The sequence below is a fragment of the Neomonachus schauinslandi genome, chromosome 10, assembly GCF_002201575.2.
Source record: "Neomonachus schauinslandi chromosome 10, ASM220157v2, whole genome shotgun sequence".
NCBI lineage: Eukaryota > Metazoa > Chordata > Mammalia > Carnivora > Phocidae > Neomonachus > Neomonachus schauinslandi.
This window is the reverse complement of record NC_058412.1, coordinates 52,713,232-52,731,680: the sequence shown is the minus strand read 5'-3', so window position 1 is coordinate 52,731,680 and position 18,449 is coordinate 52,713,232. Positions and strand designations below refer to the sequence as shown.

The following is an 18,449-nucleotide window of genomic DNA, read 5'->3' as shown; positions in this document are numbered from 1 at the left end:
TTTTTTTAAGATTTTATTTATTTATTTGAGAGAGAGAGAATGAGAGACAGAGAGCATGAGAGGGAGGAGGGTCAGAGGGAGAAGCAGACTCCCTGCCGAGCAGGGAGCCCGATGCGGGACTCGATCCCGGGACTCCAGGATCATGACCTGAGCCGAAGGCAGTCGCTTAACCAACTGAGCCACCCAGGCGCCCGAATGATAACATTCTTATGAGCTTTTTATCTGGGAGTTAACGCTCGTGGTTGCGATCCTTCCAACACTTGAAATCCATGTTTATGGCAGTTATTAATTCATTCGCTTAGACAGAGAAACAGGGACAAGTGTGGCGGGGCTCATCTTTCTCAAGACAGACAGAAATAATTATGGCCTCAAGTTGGCTATTTTTAAGAAGTAGGTTCATTTCTCCTCTGGATACTGAAAAGAAAGCTCTTGTTTTTTCCCTGCCATCTGAAGCATCTATTCCAACTTGTTCCCACGGATGTTGTTTTGTGGCTGGTGATTTTCTTATAATAAAACAGGACTGGTCTTAATTATCCCAAGTAGGAGTACAGAGCAGCTCTCAACAAGCTCAGATGGTTCATCAGCTTTTCAGCCCATCATGACCTTATATTTAAATCCCAAATCAAGATGCGGGAGCTAATATTTTTTTTGCTCTTTTATCCAGTACTCATTGAAAACCTTAAATAGTACACTCTTGCCATTCAGCTACAAGTAAAGCGATGGAGACCCTGGCCTGGTGGAGCTTACAATCTAGTGGGAGGGGCACATAAAAAAGATGTAAATAAATACATATGTATAGTTAAAATTGCGATAAACAGTACAAAAGTAGCAACCAACCACCAAGATTAAGAGTAAAGGGATTGACACAGAGCCCAGGCCCCTTTGAAGACATGACCTGAAGAATGAAATCAAGCCATCCACTGGAAGGGCATGGATAGAACATTCTCAGCAGCATTCAGCCCTGTGATGGAGCATGGCAGAATGAAGGAAGAAGAAGTGGGAACTGGCAGAAGATGACGTGAGGAGGCAAGCAAAGGCTAAATCATGCACAGCCTGGAGGGCCGTTTTACTCGAAGGACAGTGGGGACCTATAGCCAGATACAAAGCCTGACAATAGCACAATGATGCTTGAAATTCAGACTCTCAGGGAGTCCAGAATCATGGCCCTTGATCTGTTTCTCCTCCAGATAACAAATAAATAAACCTCGGGATCAATAGTAATGTCGGCCTGTGAAGAAGAAAACTCACAGTGACTTGTGGAGCATCTTCCATCCACCAGGACTTCTGCTAGGCACTGCCACCGTCACTCTCTGCAGAAGGTCTTATCCCAGTGTTACAGGTGAGGAAGCTGGGGTGTAGGCAGCTCAGAGAAACTGCCCAAGTCTTCCTGCTCATAATGGTCGAGTGGGGAATTTGAACCGAGGCCTGGTTCCAGAGATCCTGCTCTTTCCACAGTACGAGACCGAGAATGTCTGAGGAAATGGAAAATCACCACTGGATTACCAGGAGCTGATTATCCAGGGCCTGGATTCAGCAAATCCCGGAATCCTCAGCTTCCACAAACGGGTTCTTGTGTTTTGGTCTTTTCACTGTTCCCCAGCCCTCCCTACTTTAAGGGAGAAGTACTTTTGTGTTAGATTTGTATAATGTTTATTTTTCATGGCGTTCTCACCTGTTTCCCATTTTAGTCTCTCAGCGGCAGGACATAGGGAAAAGGCAGAAAGAAACTGACAGCTGTATGGGGCACATGGGTGCTCAGTTGGTTAAGCGTCAGACTCTTCATTTTGGCTCAGGTCATGATCTCAGGGTCCTGAGATTGAGCCCCGCATCAGGCTCTGGCGCCCGGGACAGACTCTGCTTGAGATTCTCTTTCTCCCTCTCCCTTTGCCCCTCCCTCTGCTCGCACATGCTCACTCTCATCTCTTAATTAATTAATTAATTTTAAAAATCTTAAAAAAAAAAAAAAAGAAAGAAATCAACCGCTGTAGATCACACTGTATTGGGGACCAAACATTGTTCCTTTATCCCAGTGAATATGACCCTATTTTAGCATCATAACAACCCTGTGAAGAAAATGTTCTTATTCCTTTTTTACAGATGAAGACACAGAACCTCAGATAACCTTCTTGAGAGCACATGGCTGTAAGGGGTGACTCCAGAGCCTGTGCTTTCTCCCCCCCCGCCTCTATTTCCCTAGGAAGGTAAAAATAATAAAAGCTACCATTCCGTGAGTCCTGAGGTTCTAGACACGGTGCCGATCATTTTACGTAGGCGTCTCATCAGATTCTCACGACCAGCCTTTAGTGTGGATATTGTCATCCCTTCTACAGAAGTAGATGCCGTAAGGACAGAGATCCGCTAGCTTGGGCAAGGCCGCATGGCAGTGAGCGGTGATCCGGAGTAGACTCTGCTGTATCACTAGTGCCCATGATGGAAATGACCATAGTGCTCTGCTCAGTAATGTGGGTAGGCCAGGAGGCAGCTCCATTTCAGAGGAGGAGACATGGAGAACCAAAGATGGGAAATGGCTCGATGCAGTTCACATAGGTACAGCAGAGGCAAAGCCAAAACCCATGTGGCCTGACCTCTGAGTGCACAGTGGGTGGGTGGAGGAGACCACCTCTAGGTGGGGAGCACATCTGAAAATATTGATTTCTGCTCGAAGGATGAAGTCCCCTCACCAGGAGAAGCTGGCTGCTTAACACAACCTGAAAAGAACATCTTTCCTTCCACGCATGCTCAAGGACTCTACCTCTGAGGACAGAAGTCCTACTTGCTTTTGCAGAATACGGTTGATAAATTATAAGACAGACTTTGGGTGGTTGAAAGATTGTAGCCCTTCAAGCCAGTACAACTGTAAAGGAAGAAACGATTCCTTTGCCTTCCCTTCTTGTGGCTTCTTCGGGGAATTTCCACTGACCACAACTGGTAAGGGTAGTGCCAGCCCTCAGGCGAAAATATGAAGCAAAGGTCCGGCAAGTCTCCTGGGTCTTGGTTTTCCTTTGCAAAAGTGCTGCAGCCAGTGAAACGGGGACCTGCTTGAGGGCTGGTTTCAGACACCACTGACGTGGGTCTGCAACTTTGAATCCCAGCGCTTGGCCTGGTTACCCTGATGTTAACCCCTCCCCCCTGCTGTCCCCACTTTGTGTGCAGTTGAGGGCAGTGCCTGGAGGGAGGCACATTGTCTGTGAGAAGGAGAACCCAGTGGCTGGCACCAAAGCATGTCCCTCTAGGAGTATCTCCCTGGAATAAATATTTCAGCCTGCATTGGGCTTCCTATTAAGAGAGGGTAAAGCAGTGCGTAGAGCATTCCGTGAGTTTGAGCAACAATAAACACGTGTCAAGCAAACACAAATATACTTGCGAGGATTTCTCACGAGTTTTGGCATGAACGTCCTGGTTATCAAGGAAGCTGTAAGATCAGCGAAACTGAAGAATAAATCTATTCCATGGTGTATATAAAATTGTTTTATTTATGGAAACCAGATTCTGTGATTTCTCCCTTTCCCTCATGGGAACTGGAAGACCTGTACCCCCTAGTCTGGCCCAGGCCCTAACAAAGCTATGACAAAAGGCAAAGCCCGTCTTCTAGGCCTTCCCTTCCACCTACTCTTCCAAGACTCCTCCAGGAACTGCTAAGGGTTGCCCTCCAATCAAAATCTGCATCGTATTCGCACACTCTGGAAAGTACCTGACTTTACTGAACTACCCCTCTTTCCACAGCTAGCAGAGCGGGAGGCCCAACTCAGCAGCAGTAGCCCTCCTCTTAAGTCAGGCTTGTTTGTGACTGGAAGATATCCCCCGCTCTTCGTTTGCCCCATCTGAATCCTGTCTCAAAGCCTGTCTGGACCTCCAGGCCCAGCTGAGTCCTCTCTTCTCCTTGGAGTCTGCCCTGGTCTCCCCTCCACCTTGACCTCTCCCTGCCTTGAACCCCAGTGGCACTAATTGTTGGCACCATTTGCTTGGCACTTGGGTCTTTTTCATGCTATCTGCCGTTCCTCCTGGTCAGATGCTAACACTACCATCACAGAGACTGCCCCATTTGTTGTAGTCTTCGTGGTGTCCCGTGCTATGCTTTGCATACTTTCTCATTACAGAGCAGCCCAGAGAGCTGCATAGCATCCGTGACCTGCATGACGAGTGGGCAGCTCTGTGGCTCTGTTTCTGGTAAAATCCCTTCGGTCCTTCCCCCACCCTCTCTTCTGAGATTGTATCTGTAAACGATGGCATTTGGGGCTCCATTCCCATTAGCAGGCCTGGATACAAAACATAAATGGAATCAACTGTAGTTTCTGTAGCGAGCAGAAACTCTTTTTAAAAAACATTGGCCTCCACGATTATTAATTAGTCTCAGACTTTGCAGACATTCAGGCCATTTCAACTAAGCTATTATTTCTGTTCAGCTTATTGAAGAGTCCAAATGCAATAAAAATTCCCATAGCTTGACGAGGCTACCAAGATCACGGAGGGGCATGTCCAGTCACTCCTCAGGTCACCCCCACTCCTCCTTCGGTTCCTCCTCCCACTAGGAGTCTGCTAAGACCCACTGGAAAAGCGACAGCAGAATTTAGGACAAAATCCAGTGAAACGCTGCAGGGTTCTGCTCTCAAGGAGGGCAGCTGACTCTGCCAATATTCTGGGGGTCAACAGGCTCATCTTACTAAATAAACCACGTTTCGGAGTTCACAGCCATCTGAGCTTTCCTTCTGAAAACAGGAGAGGAAAGTGGTTTAGTGGGAAAAAAAATGAATTTCTTCAGTTTCAGGACCTTGTTTGTCCTATGCTCCTTCACACCATACTCACTGAGTGCAAAACAAACTGAGGGAAGAGTTGTATTTATTTAAGTGAGCTGGGTCACCCTCCCACCACCGCCCCCCAGACAAAAACATTTGCATATTTTGAGGATAAGCTCTATTGTCCAAAATTCAGTAATCCACTTAAACTGTTTCTTGCATCTTAGAGTATTCATTTGGTATAATATACGAGTATACATAAAACCATACATGAATCCTGGAAAGATGAGGGTATAATAGTAGATTTTTATTTTAAATTCAGATTTGGTAGAACTGGGGTGCCTGGGTGGCGCAGTCGGTTAATCGACTGCCTTTGGCTCAGGTCATGATCCCAGGGTCCTGGGATCGAGTGCCCCATCAGGCTCCTTGCTCAGCAGGGAGCCTGTTTCTCCCTCTGCCTGTAGCTACCCCTACTTGTACTCTCACTCACTCTGTCTTGCGTGCGCGCTCTCTCTCTCTCTAGCAAATAAATAAATAAAATCTTAAAAAAAAAAGATTTGGTAGAACTGACATGGGTCTAGGATAATATCCATAGTTAACAATAGCTGTACCTATTCGTTTAAAGTGTGGAATGGAAGTTAGTTAGGAAAGGTGACTATTTTTTTTAAAAAAAAAACACTTTGTTAGAGATCTGGGGCTCCCGGGTGGCTCCGTCGGTTGGGCAGCCGACTCTTGGTTTCAGCTCAGGTCTTGATCTCAGGGTCGTGAGATCAAGCTGCGGGTCGGGCTCCATGCTGGGCATGGAGCCTGCTTGGGATTCTCTCTATCCCTCTCCCTCTACCCCTCTCCCCGCTACTTGCACTCTCTCTCTCTCTTAAAAAAAAATAAATTAAATACATAAATAGATAGATAAATAAAAATAAACACTTTGTGAGAGATCAAATAAAGTCAAAATTCATGGAGACAACATTGCCAGTCCTGAAGGCATGGATGAAACAGTTGTATGTCCGAAGTTGCCGGACATTTTCTAAAAGCACTTGTCCCCAGGCTTATCCAATGTGTATTCTGCCATCTGCCACAGTAGGTGGCCTTTGTGGGAGCCTGAGTCCCATCCCCCAAGCCCAGACCTCTCCATTTTCCCAAGTAAAGGGGTCAAGGCCTTTTACAAAGTAGGCCAGTCCAGATCTTAGACACAGGGACATGACACACCTACAGCATTGTTGGTGTAAGCCATTAAAAAAAAAAAAAAAAATAGAGGTGTTAAAATAGGCCATCTGGGAAAGCAATCCCCAAAGATGGTGGTGCTTAATAAGAGGAGGGAGGTGTTAGAAGATGCAGAATATGGCCTTGTTATTCAAAAGACCCTAAGATTGTATATAGAGATAAAGGAAGGCCATAACCTAATCTGCTGTAATGCTGGTGTATGAAGCCATGCAGAAAGTATGCCATTTATTCATTTATTTATTCAATAAATATTTATTAAATGCCTACCATGTGCCAGATTAGGCATTGTGGATGTAGTGTTGGGTAAAATAAATGCATTCCTCGCCTCTAGAGTTCATAGTCTCAGGAGGAAGATAGATAATGACCAAACAATCAAAAAAATAATTATATAATTATCAACCATGATCAGTCCTCTGAAGGATGGCAGCTTCTACTAAACTGTGGATGGATGCAGAAATATTTCATTGGTAAAATCACCAGGCCCCAGGTGGGGTGGCAAAATCTATATTAGATCTGAAAGGTGACAGAGAGATTAAGGACAGTTGCCAAGTTTTTGTCTTAGAGAACTACACAGACATAACCAGTCAATAGGTAGTTAACTAACCCTGGGCCAGCCTACCTCAAGCTCCAAACATCTTAAAACTAGAATGTGCTCTTCGTGACAATTAAGACACCAAGAAACGTGCTCTGAAAGACTTTCTGAAAGATGCGTGGAAGCAAAAGGGCCCTCTACTATGAATGGAAAAAGAGGCTGGTCTTTATTAACGGACACACAAAAAATCTTTTAACAGGAAATGGCCATGTAAATAAAAATCGAAGGAGGCGGGGCGATTGGGAAAAAAAATTAGGGATGTGTATGGTAAGGAGGCGTTCCTGATAACGCTATGTGAGTATTCACAGTTATTTAAGGATTCTTGAGAAATCTCGGCAGAAACTGTGAACTTTATGAAAAAAGACACTAGAGTTTTAGAATCCAGAAAAATAAACTCTTATATACAGCCTGTACTGGTCCACAATAGATTTCACTTTAAATATATTGAATAGTTTTTATTACTTGGCAGAGTTCTTTTACATCTGCTTCTCCTCTAACTCCCCCAACAATCTAATGAGATGAGCAAAAGTAACCATATACCGGTAGCAACACATCGCATTGATACAGTTTTTATGGATTTCAAATGTGCTTCCCTGTTTATCTTCTTTTTGAAATCTGTCCAAAAGATGACAGGAAAATATTACTGGCCGTCTTTCGGGGTTTTTTTCCCAGCAAATATGATGAAGCAGGAGCCAGTGGTGGGTGATGGGTTAGAAGCATATATGAGCTACTTTCTGCCCAAGAGAAGTAGCAGTAATAGTTTTACCAAAAGTCATAGTATTGGCTACCATTGTCCAGAACCAAATACATGTCAGACATCCTCCTAAGTGCTTTACTGCTAAGAATGTTCTGAGCACATTTCTTGGTGCCTTATTTTCATGAAGGGCACTTGTTGGCTGTGGCCCAAGGGTTGTTAAATGACTATCTACTGACAAATCACATCTGTCTAGTTCTGTCTATAAGACAAAAAGCTTGCCGGTTTTCCTTGATCTCCCTCCCTTCCTGACTCTCCAATCCCATGTGAATTTGACCACCTAAGTCCAAATGAATTTACAAGCTAAATGTCTCTGCATTTATATCAATTATTCATTTTACCATCATACAGCCCCCTGAGATCAGTGTGTTTCTTATCCCCCTTTTACAGAAGGGGAAACTGAGCTTTAATAACTTGTCCAAGTCCACGTGGCCAGAAAGTGGTAGGGCTCAGATTTGAACATAAATCTATTCAGAGCCCAAATGTATCTTATCTGTCTCCAGAGCCCAAGTTCTTAAGAATAATGGTTACCATTAGTTGAGAACTTACCAGGTTCCAGGCCCTGTGCTATGGGTTCTGCCAGTAGCATCTCATTTAATCTTCCCAACTCAACAACTTCATGCAGTAGGTACTATTCTTATCCCACTTTTATAAATGAGGAAACAGAGACTCAGAGAGGTTGGGGAACTTGCCCAAGGTCACACTGCTCATGAGGGAGTTGACCCAAGCAATTTGATTCCAGATTCCAGGCTATACTCCATATATTAAACTGCTCCCCAAAATTAGGATTCAGAAAAGTTAAAGGATATGTCAAGGACCCTAGGTCAGGTAAGTACAGAACCAGGGCCAAGACCCACTCCTCACATTGGATTGTACTTGAGGCATGTGGTGGTCTTCGCCCAGTCTCCATCAGAAGCCAATGTACTCTCACCTCTGACATCACCCTGACCCTGCGCGAGTCCGTTCCACTCCCTCAAGCAGTTTCCCAGTGCTGTATCTGCACCTCTTCCATGGCTACCACTGCTCAAGTGGGGGACAGATCCTCTGCTCCCCTGCCCCCAACCCCCATCCCGTCTCCAGACCCTAAGCTGACCTATTGTCTGCTGCAGCTCAGACAGGCTGATTATAGTCTGGGCTACTAATAACCAAAGGAACCCCCCCAAATCCACCTACTGCCATCGTGACTTCCTACCTTTTGAAACCAGACATTTCAAACTAATAGAAGCCACAGTCCCAGACAAATCCTGCCCATCCCCCTCACTGATAAATTTTGCTCTATTGGCTACAATGCATCCCTTCCAGATGTTTTAAGTTAAGATTGGGAAAGCTGTGTTTTTACTGGATTGAATCACAGTGCTTGGCTGACATTTTTTGGCCCTTCATACACTCCTTAGATTTATCAACTAATTGCAGACACTCCGAGAGAATAATAGAGCATGTGTTTATTATGACAAAACCTCCTAGTGTGTCCTTGTGGTCAGAGATTCACGGGTGTTTCCTTTACCAACCTCTGGTTAAGTATTAAAGTTGGTTCAAAAACGTTGGTTCAAAGTCAGGAACTTACATGGATGAAAATTTCATTTATGTGTTTGATGGAGTTTGGGAATGGGGACAAGATAGATCCAATAGCTCAATTTTTATTCTGGGATTATTTTGAAATCTTTAGTTGTGGATGATAAAATGATTTATTAAGAGATGCCAAGTGCCTGAGGAATTTTATTTAAAACATAAAAAAAATAGCTTTGTGTTGTTCTAATGCCACTGTTTACTAAGTTTCTCCATATGGGTTAATTCTGTTTCTTCTGATGTGTCCTGTTTGGAGATTTGTGCCTAAGGACATGCAGAAGGGTGGCTACCTCCCTCAGTCAAGGCGGCCACTGGCTGAGGTGGCCCTTCAGGCAGCAAACTTGGTTGGGAGAGGGTGTGGACAGTCCTCGCGGTTCAAGTAGAACAGTTGTCTTTTGGCATATGAGTCCCTGCACACTAGGATTCTGGCAAGCCCTTGTCCTAGGACATTGCTACCTGCATAAGAGACCTAAAGGGCTGGATAAACCATTGGAATGGGGAGGTTGGAGAAGCCAGCAGGGAAACACGGATGCCCTACATAGATCCTTGGGGTCCCTGATCCCAAGTCAGAATGACAATGAAGGGAACTCAGGAACTCAGGGGTGATACCAGCTCCCCAGGGCCAGGTGTGTGAGGACCACACACTCTACCCGAGATGGGCACGGATTTGGGGAGTTCAGTGCATGTGTGCTCTGCTGTCAGAACAGGCCCTGGCACCAGTGGGGATCTGAGTCTATACCTGTGTTTGAGGTGTGGGGTGGTGGCTGGGTGGCTGAGTAAACCAGAGGCCAAAGAAATTAGGCAAGCGCTGACAAAAAGGAACAAATTGCTCCCTACCGTGGCATCTTGTAGAAGCCGAAAACAAATAGAGGCATCGAAGTATGAAAATGCCTTTAAATTGTACAAGAGTGGGAAGGAATGTCAGGAAAAGTTAGCTGGAAACCTGAATTTTAGAATTGTCAAAAAAAAGAAGTAGTGCTTCTTACGACTTTTGCCATCTGTAGACTTACCTAAAACACATGGTTGTGAGAGAGCCTGTTTCAATGACTACCTTTTAGTGTGTTGTCTTCTGTACATCAGATAAAGATTTTCTGAAGCATGTTCTTCATTTCCTTTCACAATGCTTCTCTATGAGGATGCCCAGCTTTCTCTCTGGAATGGGTAAATATTATCTCTTCTGAGAAGCTGATTTGTTTTTATTCCACCGATTGAGAATCTCATAAATATTGCCTGACCTTCTTCTCATTTGCTACTAGAAAGTTTAGAACTAAATCCATGAGCCACTCCTAGCAAGGAAATAAGCTCTTCACAGTATATTTTTTCTATGATATTCTCACTCCTTACTTCATCTTCCCCTTATTTTTCCTTTAACCCATATCCTCCCCTTTTGCAATTTATTGTATCCTTCATTTAATTGTATCTTGTGGTGTCTGTATCACTTCAGCTGGGACAAAAAGAAGCATATATAAGTACATTAATGCAAATAAATGGGTGTTTCTCTATGCTAAAAGATGCTTTTTTTCTTTTCTACACTTTAAATGTTATAATTTCACTATTAATTCCTTCAACAAATGCTCCTTTCATAAATAGAGAAATGGTTTCCTTCAGCCCTCTGAACCACCTCAATTTCCAAATTAAGTAAGGCCCAAATAAAGAGATTTCATTTGCTTGGTAAATTAACTCAGTGTCCTATCCTTGTTTAAAATGCTTGGATGAAATTTGAGAATCGGTATTCAGCAAGACACGGGCTTCATAAATGGTGGAGAGAAGCTTACGCCCCACCAGGCAGATATCCTGCTTCGGCCCAAAGCAGCCTTGATTAACTCCCTGTGCGGTCATGGGGTTGGTTCCTTGAAACTCTCCTCTCAACCCTACGAGACGCTCTTCTGGAGAGAAGAGTGCATTTCCATTTAAGTAAGACTATCGGGGCCCAAAGAGTGAGGCACAACAAGCAGCCTTCAATGTCCTGTCCCAAAACATCTTTCCAGACTTTTCTAACAAAAAGGGGAACTCTGAGTAATCTGAAAATGATTCTCCATCCTACCTCTCCAGCTTTATCTATTATCACCCTTATTTCTACTTTTCAAGCTCCTTTTGTTCCAGCTAAAGAGGTTTATGTATTTCTACTTTCTTGCCTTTGCTCATGCCATTCCTTGCCTGGATCGCAACCTTCCCTAACTCCCTCCTCTCCACTTGACGGAGTCCTACCCTCAGCGCCCACGGCTTCCGTGAAGCCCTTCCCAATGCGCCAGCCCTCCGTGATTTTCCCTATGAACTCCGCAGATCCTACCATCTGCCCCTTCACCCTGGCAGCTACCTCAATGACAAACCATCATTATTTATCTTTTCGAGTGTAAGTCCCATTTCCCTGACCAGATGTTAAACTTCTCCATAACCAAGATTGGCATATCATAGACTCAAGAAGTATCTGCTGGAAGAACAAATGGATGAATAATTCTTATGGCTTTGGGGACACCCAGAGGCATCTAGCACAATGTTGGCTCATTAAATGTACGGTGTTAATAATATTAGTATAGATGTTACCAGCCATCCACCCACCTGTCTTGGTAACTAAAAGCAAAACCCTGCTTCTAATAAAATAAGCTGTGCTTTGACTTTTTGATTTCCTCTCTTTCTAGATTTTGAAGAAGTCCTGCATCGAAATTTTAGCAGCTGAACCATCCACCATATGTGCAGGAGGTAAATTAAGTGCTAAATGGTCTCATACAAATGATGGTATTTTGAATTCAAATCACATTTATTTCATTGGTGGGGAGGTGGGGAGACAAGGAAGGATGGGGGGGGTGGAAAGAGGAGTAGAAATGGCTAAAAAAAATTTGCTGCTAGGGAGAAAAGAAAAGAAAAAAACAACATGTCAGTTGTTTGAAAAATCTGTCCAAATCCTCTTCTTTCATGGGAACTAATTGCGAGAGTATTGCAGAAATCCTGGATTCCCACACATCAACACCAACATCCTGCTCTGAAAAGAAGTGGAGCTGATCCAGGAGAACCTGTTAAGAAAAAGAAGTGAAAGATCTTCCTTCTCAAATTTGACAAAAGCATATGATCACATGTACCCAGTGCCGGGGCCTTATAAGAGGTCTGTGCAGTGAGGAGCCTCAATTAGGGGTTCATTAGCTCAAGGTAGATCCACCTCTCCTATTTGTATAGGTCCTTCATTTTCAAATAATTAGATAATAGGGAAATTCCTTAATTATGCAATTACCCCATTAATAAAGAAAACCCAGACTTGCAGTTTAGCAACGTGCAAACTGGATGTGTTGCAACCTCGTAGTGAATCAGAAAGTCTAAAGACAATGAATACAATTCCTGTTAATTCATAACATAATCAATTCCCCTTTTGTAGGGTTCTTGCAGAAAAAGAATCTTAATCTATCTGCCTAACAGAGTACCTGACACTTAATACATGGTCAGTCAATGAATGTTTGCTGAATGTCTCAATTCATTATTTCTTCAACAAACAATGCACTGATTTTTGCCTTTTTGACCCTTATTAACTCCTTTCACTTAAGAAATTAATATTGTACCTTTGAACTATCTAATTAAAATGAAGCAAAATCAGAAACTGATGGCCAAAGATAGAACAAGGCCAAAATAAAAACAAAATCTCCACCAGCTGGACAACAGAAAAATATCTTCCAAAATAATTCTTGAATCAAAGAGTAGTAAAATCCAACATCTCCTTTATATACCATTGAGATTTGAGACAATAAAAACACCACATATAAAAACTTGATGCATATGGCACAGAAATACCAGGGTCCACAAGAGCAAATTCATAGATTGTAATGTTTCTTACAAAATGGAAAAGAAAAATAAGTAATTAAGAAGTAAGTAAAAGATTTTTTTTAAACTAAGGAAATACAAGAAAAAAAGATGAAAATGCATTAATAGATTTAAACAGATGAAAGCAATTCAACTGATAAATCATTGCAAGAGCTATTTCTTCGGTAGAACCAATAAAATAGTCAAATCTCTGGTCAATCCGATCCAAGGAAGCTTTCTTTAGATATTTTTGAAATCTCTGGCTTATTTGCAATGCTGCATGTTTTATAGACCAGCAATAATTTCCTGCATCAGAGTAAACTAAGCAATTCTATTTCCTTTATTTTTTATGAAGAAAAAATTAATACAAGGCACAATAATGGAAGCTAGCCCTAGCTTTTGAAAAAGACAAGCTCCCACCTCTCTTGAATGAGAATCCTCAGGATTAAAACATGCTATTTGCAGAATAACTTACAAAAGGGAAAAGGAAACTTCCAAAAGATACCCTGACACCAGAAGTTCTACTATGGATTTCCCCGAAGGTCTATTGCTGATCATTCTCTGGAGTAAGTGGCTTTCCCGAAACACTGGCACCCATTTCATTGCCCATGGCAGTGAATACCTGTCAGGTAGACCTGAGCATACCCACTCTGTGATTTTCATTAGGCTACTGCGAAGACCCAGGGATTTACATGAGAGTGCTTTGAAAAGCGCAAACTGTTTTACAGAACAAGGTGACATTATCATCAACATCATTGTAGTGAGGATTGAAGGTCAATGTGAGAATCCTGATGGTGATAACATAACCAGATAAGAAAAACATGCCTGTGTGTTTCTCTACTGAAACAAAATCAGGGAGAACACTGATAAATTCTAGAGTACCTGCAAAATGATTAACTCAATATGTGTTGGACGCAAAAAGAAACAGGAAGTAACGGAGTGTCCGCATTTCTAAAATATCATGGTGGGACCGAGCCCTAGAAAAATCTGTTGAAAAAGATGAAATTCACTTTCATCAGAAATCTTTCTGCTCAGCCCCCACCCATCTCGGTGAATTGCATTCCTTCCTGGGCCCCCAGAGCAGCCCCTGCTGCGGAGCTCCACCCAGGCCTGCCTTGCTCTGGACACTCGATGCTGACAATTGCATTCCCCCAAGACAATGATCTCAGTTGGCTCTCACCGACAACTCACCAACAGCCGTAGTTCTGACAGCAAACTGAGCTCTGAGAGAGGCAGCGAGATAATGCACCAGGTGGAAAGCAAACTTGAGATCCAACACAGATTTTTATAGGTCAGGCTGCAAATAACGGGGTGAAATTGAGTGGGACAAATGCCAAGTGTGGAACTTGGGTTCAAATGCCAGTTTAGGGAGCCCCGACTTAGTAGCTGTTCTTTCAGGGAAAAAGAAAAAACAAGGAGAAAGATAGCTATCTTGATAGCCAACAAGAATACCTCTGAGGGGAAAAAATGTTGATGTAATCTTTGAGTATATCAACAGCCATCCAGTGTCCAGGTTAAGAGAGCTAATTTCATGTCCTATTATTCCATGTTCAGACCATGGCTCCAAGTCCCACATCTTAAAAATGGCACCGACAAAGGCATGCCCATAGAAGAGGAGATGGTGAATCTGGAAACAATGCTAAAAATTCATTCACTGACTCTTTCTTTCCCTTCCTCCCTGCCTCCCTCCCTTCCCTCCTCCCTTCCCTCCTCCCTCCCTCCCTTCCTTCCTTCCTTCCTCCTTCCTTCCTTCCTTCCTTCCTTTTCCTTGCTTGCTCTTTTCTTTCCTTCCCTTTTTCTTTTCTTCCTAGCCTCCTTCCTTCTTTCTTTCCATCAATTCTTAGTGTCTACAATGTACCAAGCAATATGAAAAGACATGAGTACACAAATGCAGAGAGCTTCCTCCCAACCACCCGTGAAACTCACGGTCTGCTCTGGAAGATAGTGCTGTGTGCAGATAAAGTACAAACCACACATGAGACACAGTAGCGGAGAGCCGCTCAAAGAGCAGCAGGAGTGGTAATGAGATGCTGGTGGAATGCGGAAGGACTAAAGTAACCACGGAGATTTATGCACAGAATGGAGACACTTCCAAGAGCATCTTCAGATATTTACAGAATTCCCATGTGGAAAGGAGTTATTATGCTTATTATGTGTAGCTTCTGGAGACCACCATGGAGAAGCTGGGGAGGAAACCAGGGAGGCAAATTTGGCTTAACACATGGAACATTTACAACTAAAATTTTCCAGCAGTGGAGTGGATGGTCTGAACTCTCCACCCTTAGAGTTATGTGAGCAGTGGCCATCTGTAACCATATGCAATCCCCCTCTGGATGTTCTTTATAACTTTAAGTTTCCAAAGTCTTAATTCAATTTCAGCTAAGGCATTAATGGCTGATTTTTTTTAAATGGCAAAGAATCCAGTATACCTGGAACTATTTTGCATTTTAACAGGAAGTCTTAATGGGGAAAGGGAGTAAGGAGAGTATCTAATCTGCTCTAATGAAAAAGAATTTCATTCAATGTCATGAGTTTAACTATTTGGAGAGAGAGCCTTCCCAGAACCCCTCCACTGCCAGAAGTTATAAATGGGCAGCCTACAAGCCCTCTCTGGTCTGCACACAGTTTCTTTTTGATCCACACTACATTTAAAACAAACAAACAAACAAACTTAAATTTATTGTTACCATTTAAAAATCTGATTTTACCTAAAAATTCAGATTTCCCCCTTGTCTTGAAAAATCAAATCTAGCAACACTGGGCCTGCATTTATTGCAAGGTGATGATTACTGGAGACTGAATAACTTCTCTTTTTAAAAGAAGCATGGACTCTTTCCAGTTCACCATACTCCCCACCATTCCCTATTACACTCCGATACCCAGGCCAAGCATATGGTTACTATTAGCATGGTGCTTATGTCTGTATTTACTGTACTTACAGTTCCTGTTCTAAAACATGTAGGGAGAGAGGTAGGAAGAGCCTTTAGGGCACCTTTGACATTACCTCCTTTTTAAATCGTGCTGCTTCTCTTTTAAAAGTTTCCTAATTAAATATTTTTGCCGATTAGCCTCTGTAATTAGGAGAGTTGGCCCCTTGTTAGATTGGCCTTGCCTCGTTTAGCTCCTCTACCAGGAAACGCGCCCTTTGCCGAAGTCTTAGTTCCCTCTGGTCCCACTTGGTTTGCCTGAAACTGGAATCACTCACAGTGTTCTCTGTAAGCAAGTTCTCCAGGAAGGAACTAATTGGAATCAAGTGAGCAACCTGCCAACCGTTCTACACATGAAGTTGTTGCAGTCCAGACACAAAAGGAGATTATATTTAGCTCCTAACATTGTCATTTCAGAAGCAATTGTACCATTCCTACTGTGTTGTTTCCCACTGTTGGTGGTAAAACTGGGCGGGTTCCCACAGAAAGAAGGCGGTTTTAGGCCTCCTGTTTACCATTTGGCCTTAGATGCTTAAAACAGACACTTTTAGGCAACTTCGAACAGTGGTTTCATTTCTTTCACATTTCATTGTTTCTCAAAGAGCTCAGGCCTGGCCCTTAGGCACCTCTTTAGAATGGCTTGTTTAATTCTCTGCTTGGTCCTTCCTTTTCGTTTAAAGATGCTTCGGTTTGGAGGAACAACTCTCATACACTGTTAGTGGAAATGTAAAATGACACAATCACTTTGGAAAACAGTCCTGACAGCTTCTTTAAAAATGAAACATACTCCTATCATCTGACCTGGCCATCCTACTCCCAGGTGTTTATCCAAGAGAAAAGGAAGTCTATGTCCAGACAGAGACTGGCACACAGATATTTATAACGGCTTCATTTTCAATAGCCAGAAACTGTGAATAACTCAAATGTTCATCAATAGGTGATAGATAAACAAATTGTGGTTTATCCATACAATGAATGATACTCAGCAATAAAAAGGAATAGACTATGTATAAATCTCAATAGTTATGGGTGAGTTTTAAAATAATTACACTTGGGGGGCACCTGGGTGGCTCAGTCGCTTAAGCGTTTGCCTTCAGCTCAGGTCATGATCTCAGGGTCCTGGGTTCAAGCCCCGTGTTGGGCTCCTTGCTTCTCCCTCTCCCTGTGCCTGCAGCTCTCCCTGCTTGTGCGTTCTCTCTCTCTCGCTCTCTCTCTCTCTGTCAAATAAATAAATAAAATCTTAAAATTAATTAATTAATTAAATTAAATAATTACACTGGGTAAGAGAATCCAAACAAAAAGTGTGCTTACTGTATGATGCCATTTACATAAAATTCTAGGTCATGCAAAATAATCTTAAAACAACAGAGAGCAGATCAGTGGTTGCATGGGATCAGTGATTGTTCGGTCCTGGGGAGGAGCAGGAGTGAGAGATTACTAAGGGGCACTTGGAAACTTTTGAGAGTGACGGATGTGTTCACTATCTTGATTGTGGTATTGTCCCATGACTGCATACATATGTCAAAACTTGTCAAATTATATACTTTATATGCAAGTTATTACATGTCAGCCAATGCTGTTATAACTAAACAGCTCTAAAATTAAAAAGTTCTAGAATAATTTAAGTATCAGAAGACACTTAACACACATCAGTCTCGGGCGCCTGGGTGGCTCAGTTGGTTGAGCGACTGCCTTCGGCTCAGGTCATGATCCTGGAGTCCCGGGATCGAGTCCCGCATCGGGCTCCCTGCTCAGCGGGGAGCCTGCTTCTCCCTCTGCCCCTCCCCCCTCTCATGTGCTCTCTCTCATTCTCTCTGTCTCAAATAAATAAATAAAATCTTTAAAAAATAAAAATAAAAAAAATAAAAAAAAATAAAAAATAAAAAATAAAAAAAAAAAAAACACACATCAGTCTCTATTATATTTATATGTTTCATGTCACATTAAGCATCTAATAGGAAAGCAAATTTGAACTAACTCGCAAGGTGAAACATTAGTAGCAATGATTTTGCACAGAAGTCTAAGGTGACTAGAACAAATGGAGAATATACAGATGTCTCATTGTCAGATACAGTGAATAATAGGTGATCTTTATTGAGGTCATCTCAAAACTATGTTTTCCACATTTCAAAAAAAAAAAGGAAAACAAAAAGAAAAACAAAAGGAGGGAACAGAATAGAATAAGTTTATCCAACTATTCACAGACTTTATTTTTTTTCTTTTTTTTAATTGAGCTCTAACTCATATACCATAAAATTCACCCTCTCAAAAAGTGCAGTTCAGTGGTTTTTATTATATACACAAAGTTGTGCAACCATAACCACTATCTAATTCCAGAATATTTTCATCACCCCAAAAAGAAACCTTATTCCCATTAAGCAGTCACTCCCCATTTCCCCTTTCCTCCAGCCCTGGCATCTGCCAGTTGATTTTCTCTCTCTATTGATTTGCTGAACTTTTCATATGGAAATGGAATGGAATCGTACATTATGTGGCCTTTCGTGTCTGGCTTCTCTCATTTGGAATAATGTTTTCAAGATTCATCCATGTGATAGCATGTGTCAGAACTTGATTCCTTTCACGGGTGAATAATATTCCATTGGTGAATACCATCTTCATCAGTTGATGGACATTTGGGTTGTTTCTACTTTTTTGCCATTATGAATAATGCTATCATGAACATACACTACAAGTTTTTGTGTAGACATACATTTTCAATTCTCTTGAATATATATGAAGGAGTGAAATTTGTAGGTCATAAGGTTACTGTATATTTACTTTCTTGAGGAGCTGCCAAACTGTTTTACCAAGCAGCTGCACCATTTTACATTTCCAACAGCAAGCTATGAGGGTTCTAATTTATTCAC

General features: G+C 42.4%; 1 protein-coding gene across 1 annotated transcript in view; it reads left to right on the top strand.

Moving 5' to 3' along the window:
* Window positions 1-18,449, top strand: part of ANTXR1 (ANTXR cell adhesion molecule 1) — a 219,499-nt gene that overhangs the window by 63,080 nt on the left and 137,970 nt on the right. The window contains exon 9 of the mRNA XM_021699264.1: window positions 11,509-11,569. Within this exon, the coding sequence (XP_021554939.1) occupies window positions 11,509-11,569 (61 nt within the window). The remainder of the gene's footprint in view (window positions 1-11,508; window positions 11,570-18,449) is intronic.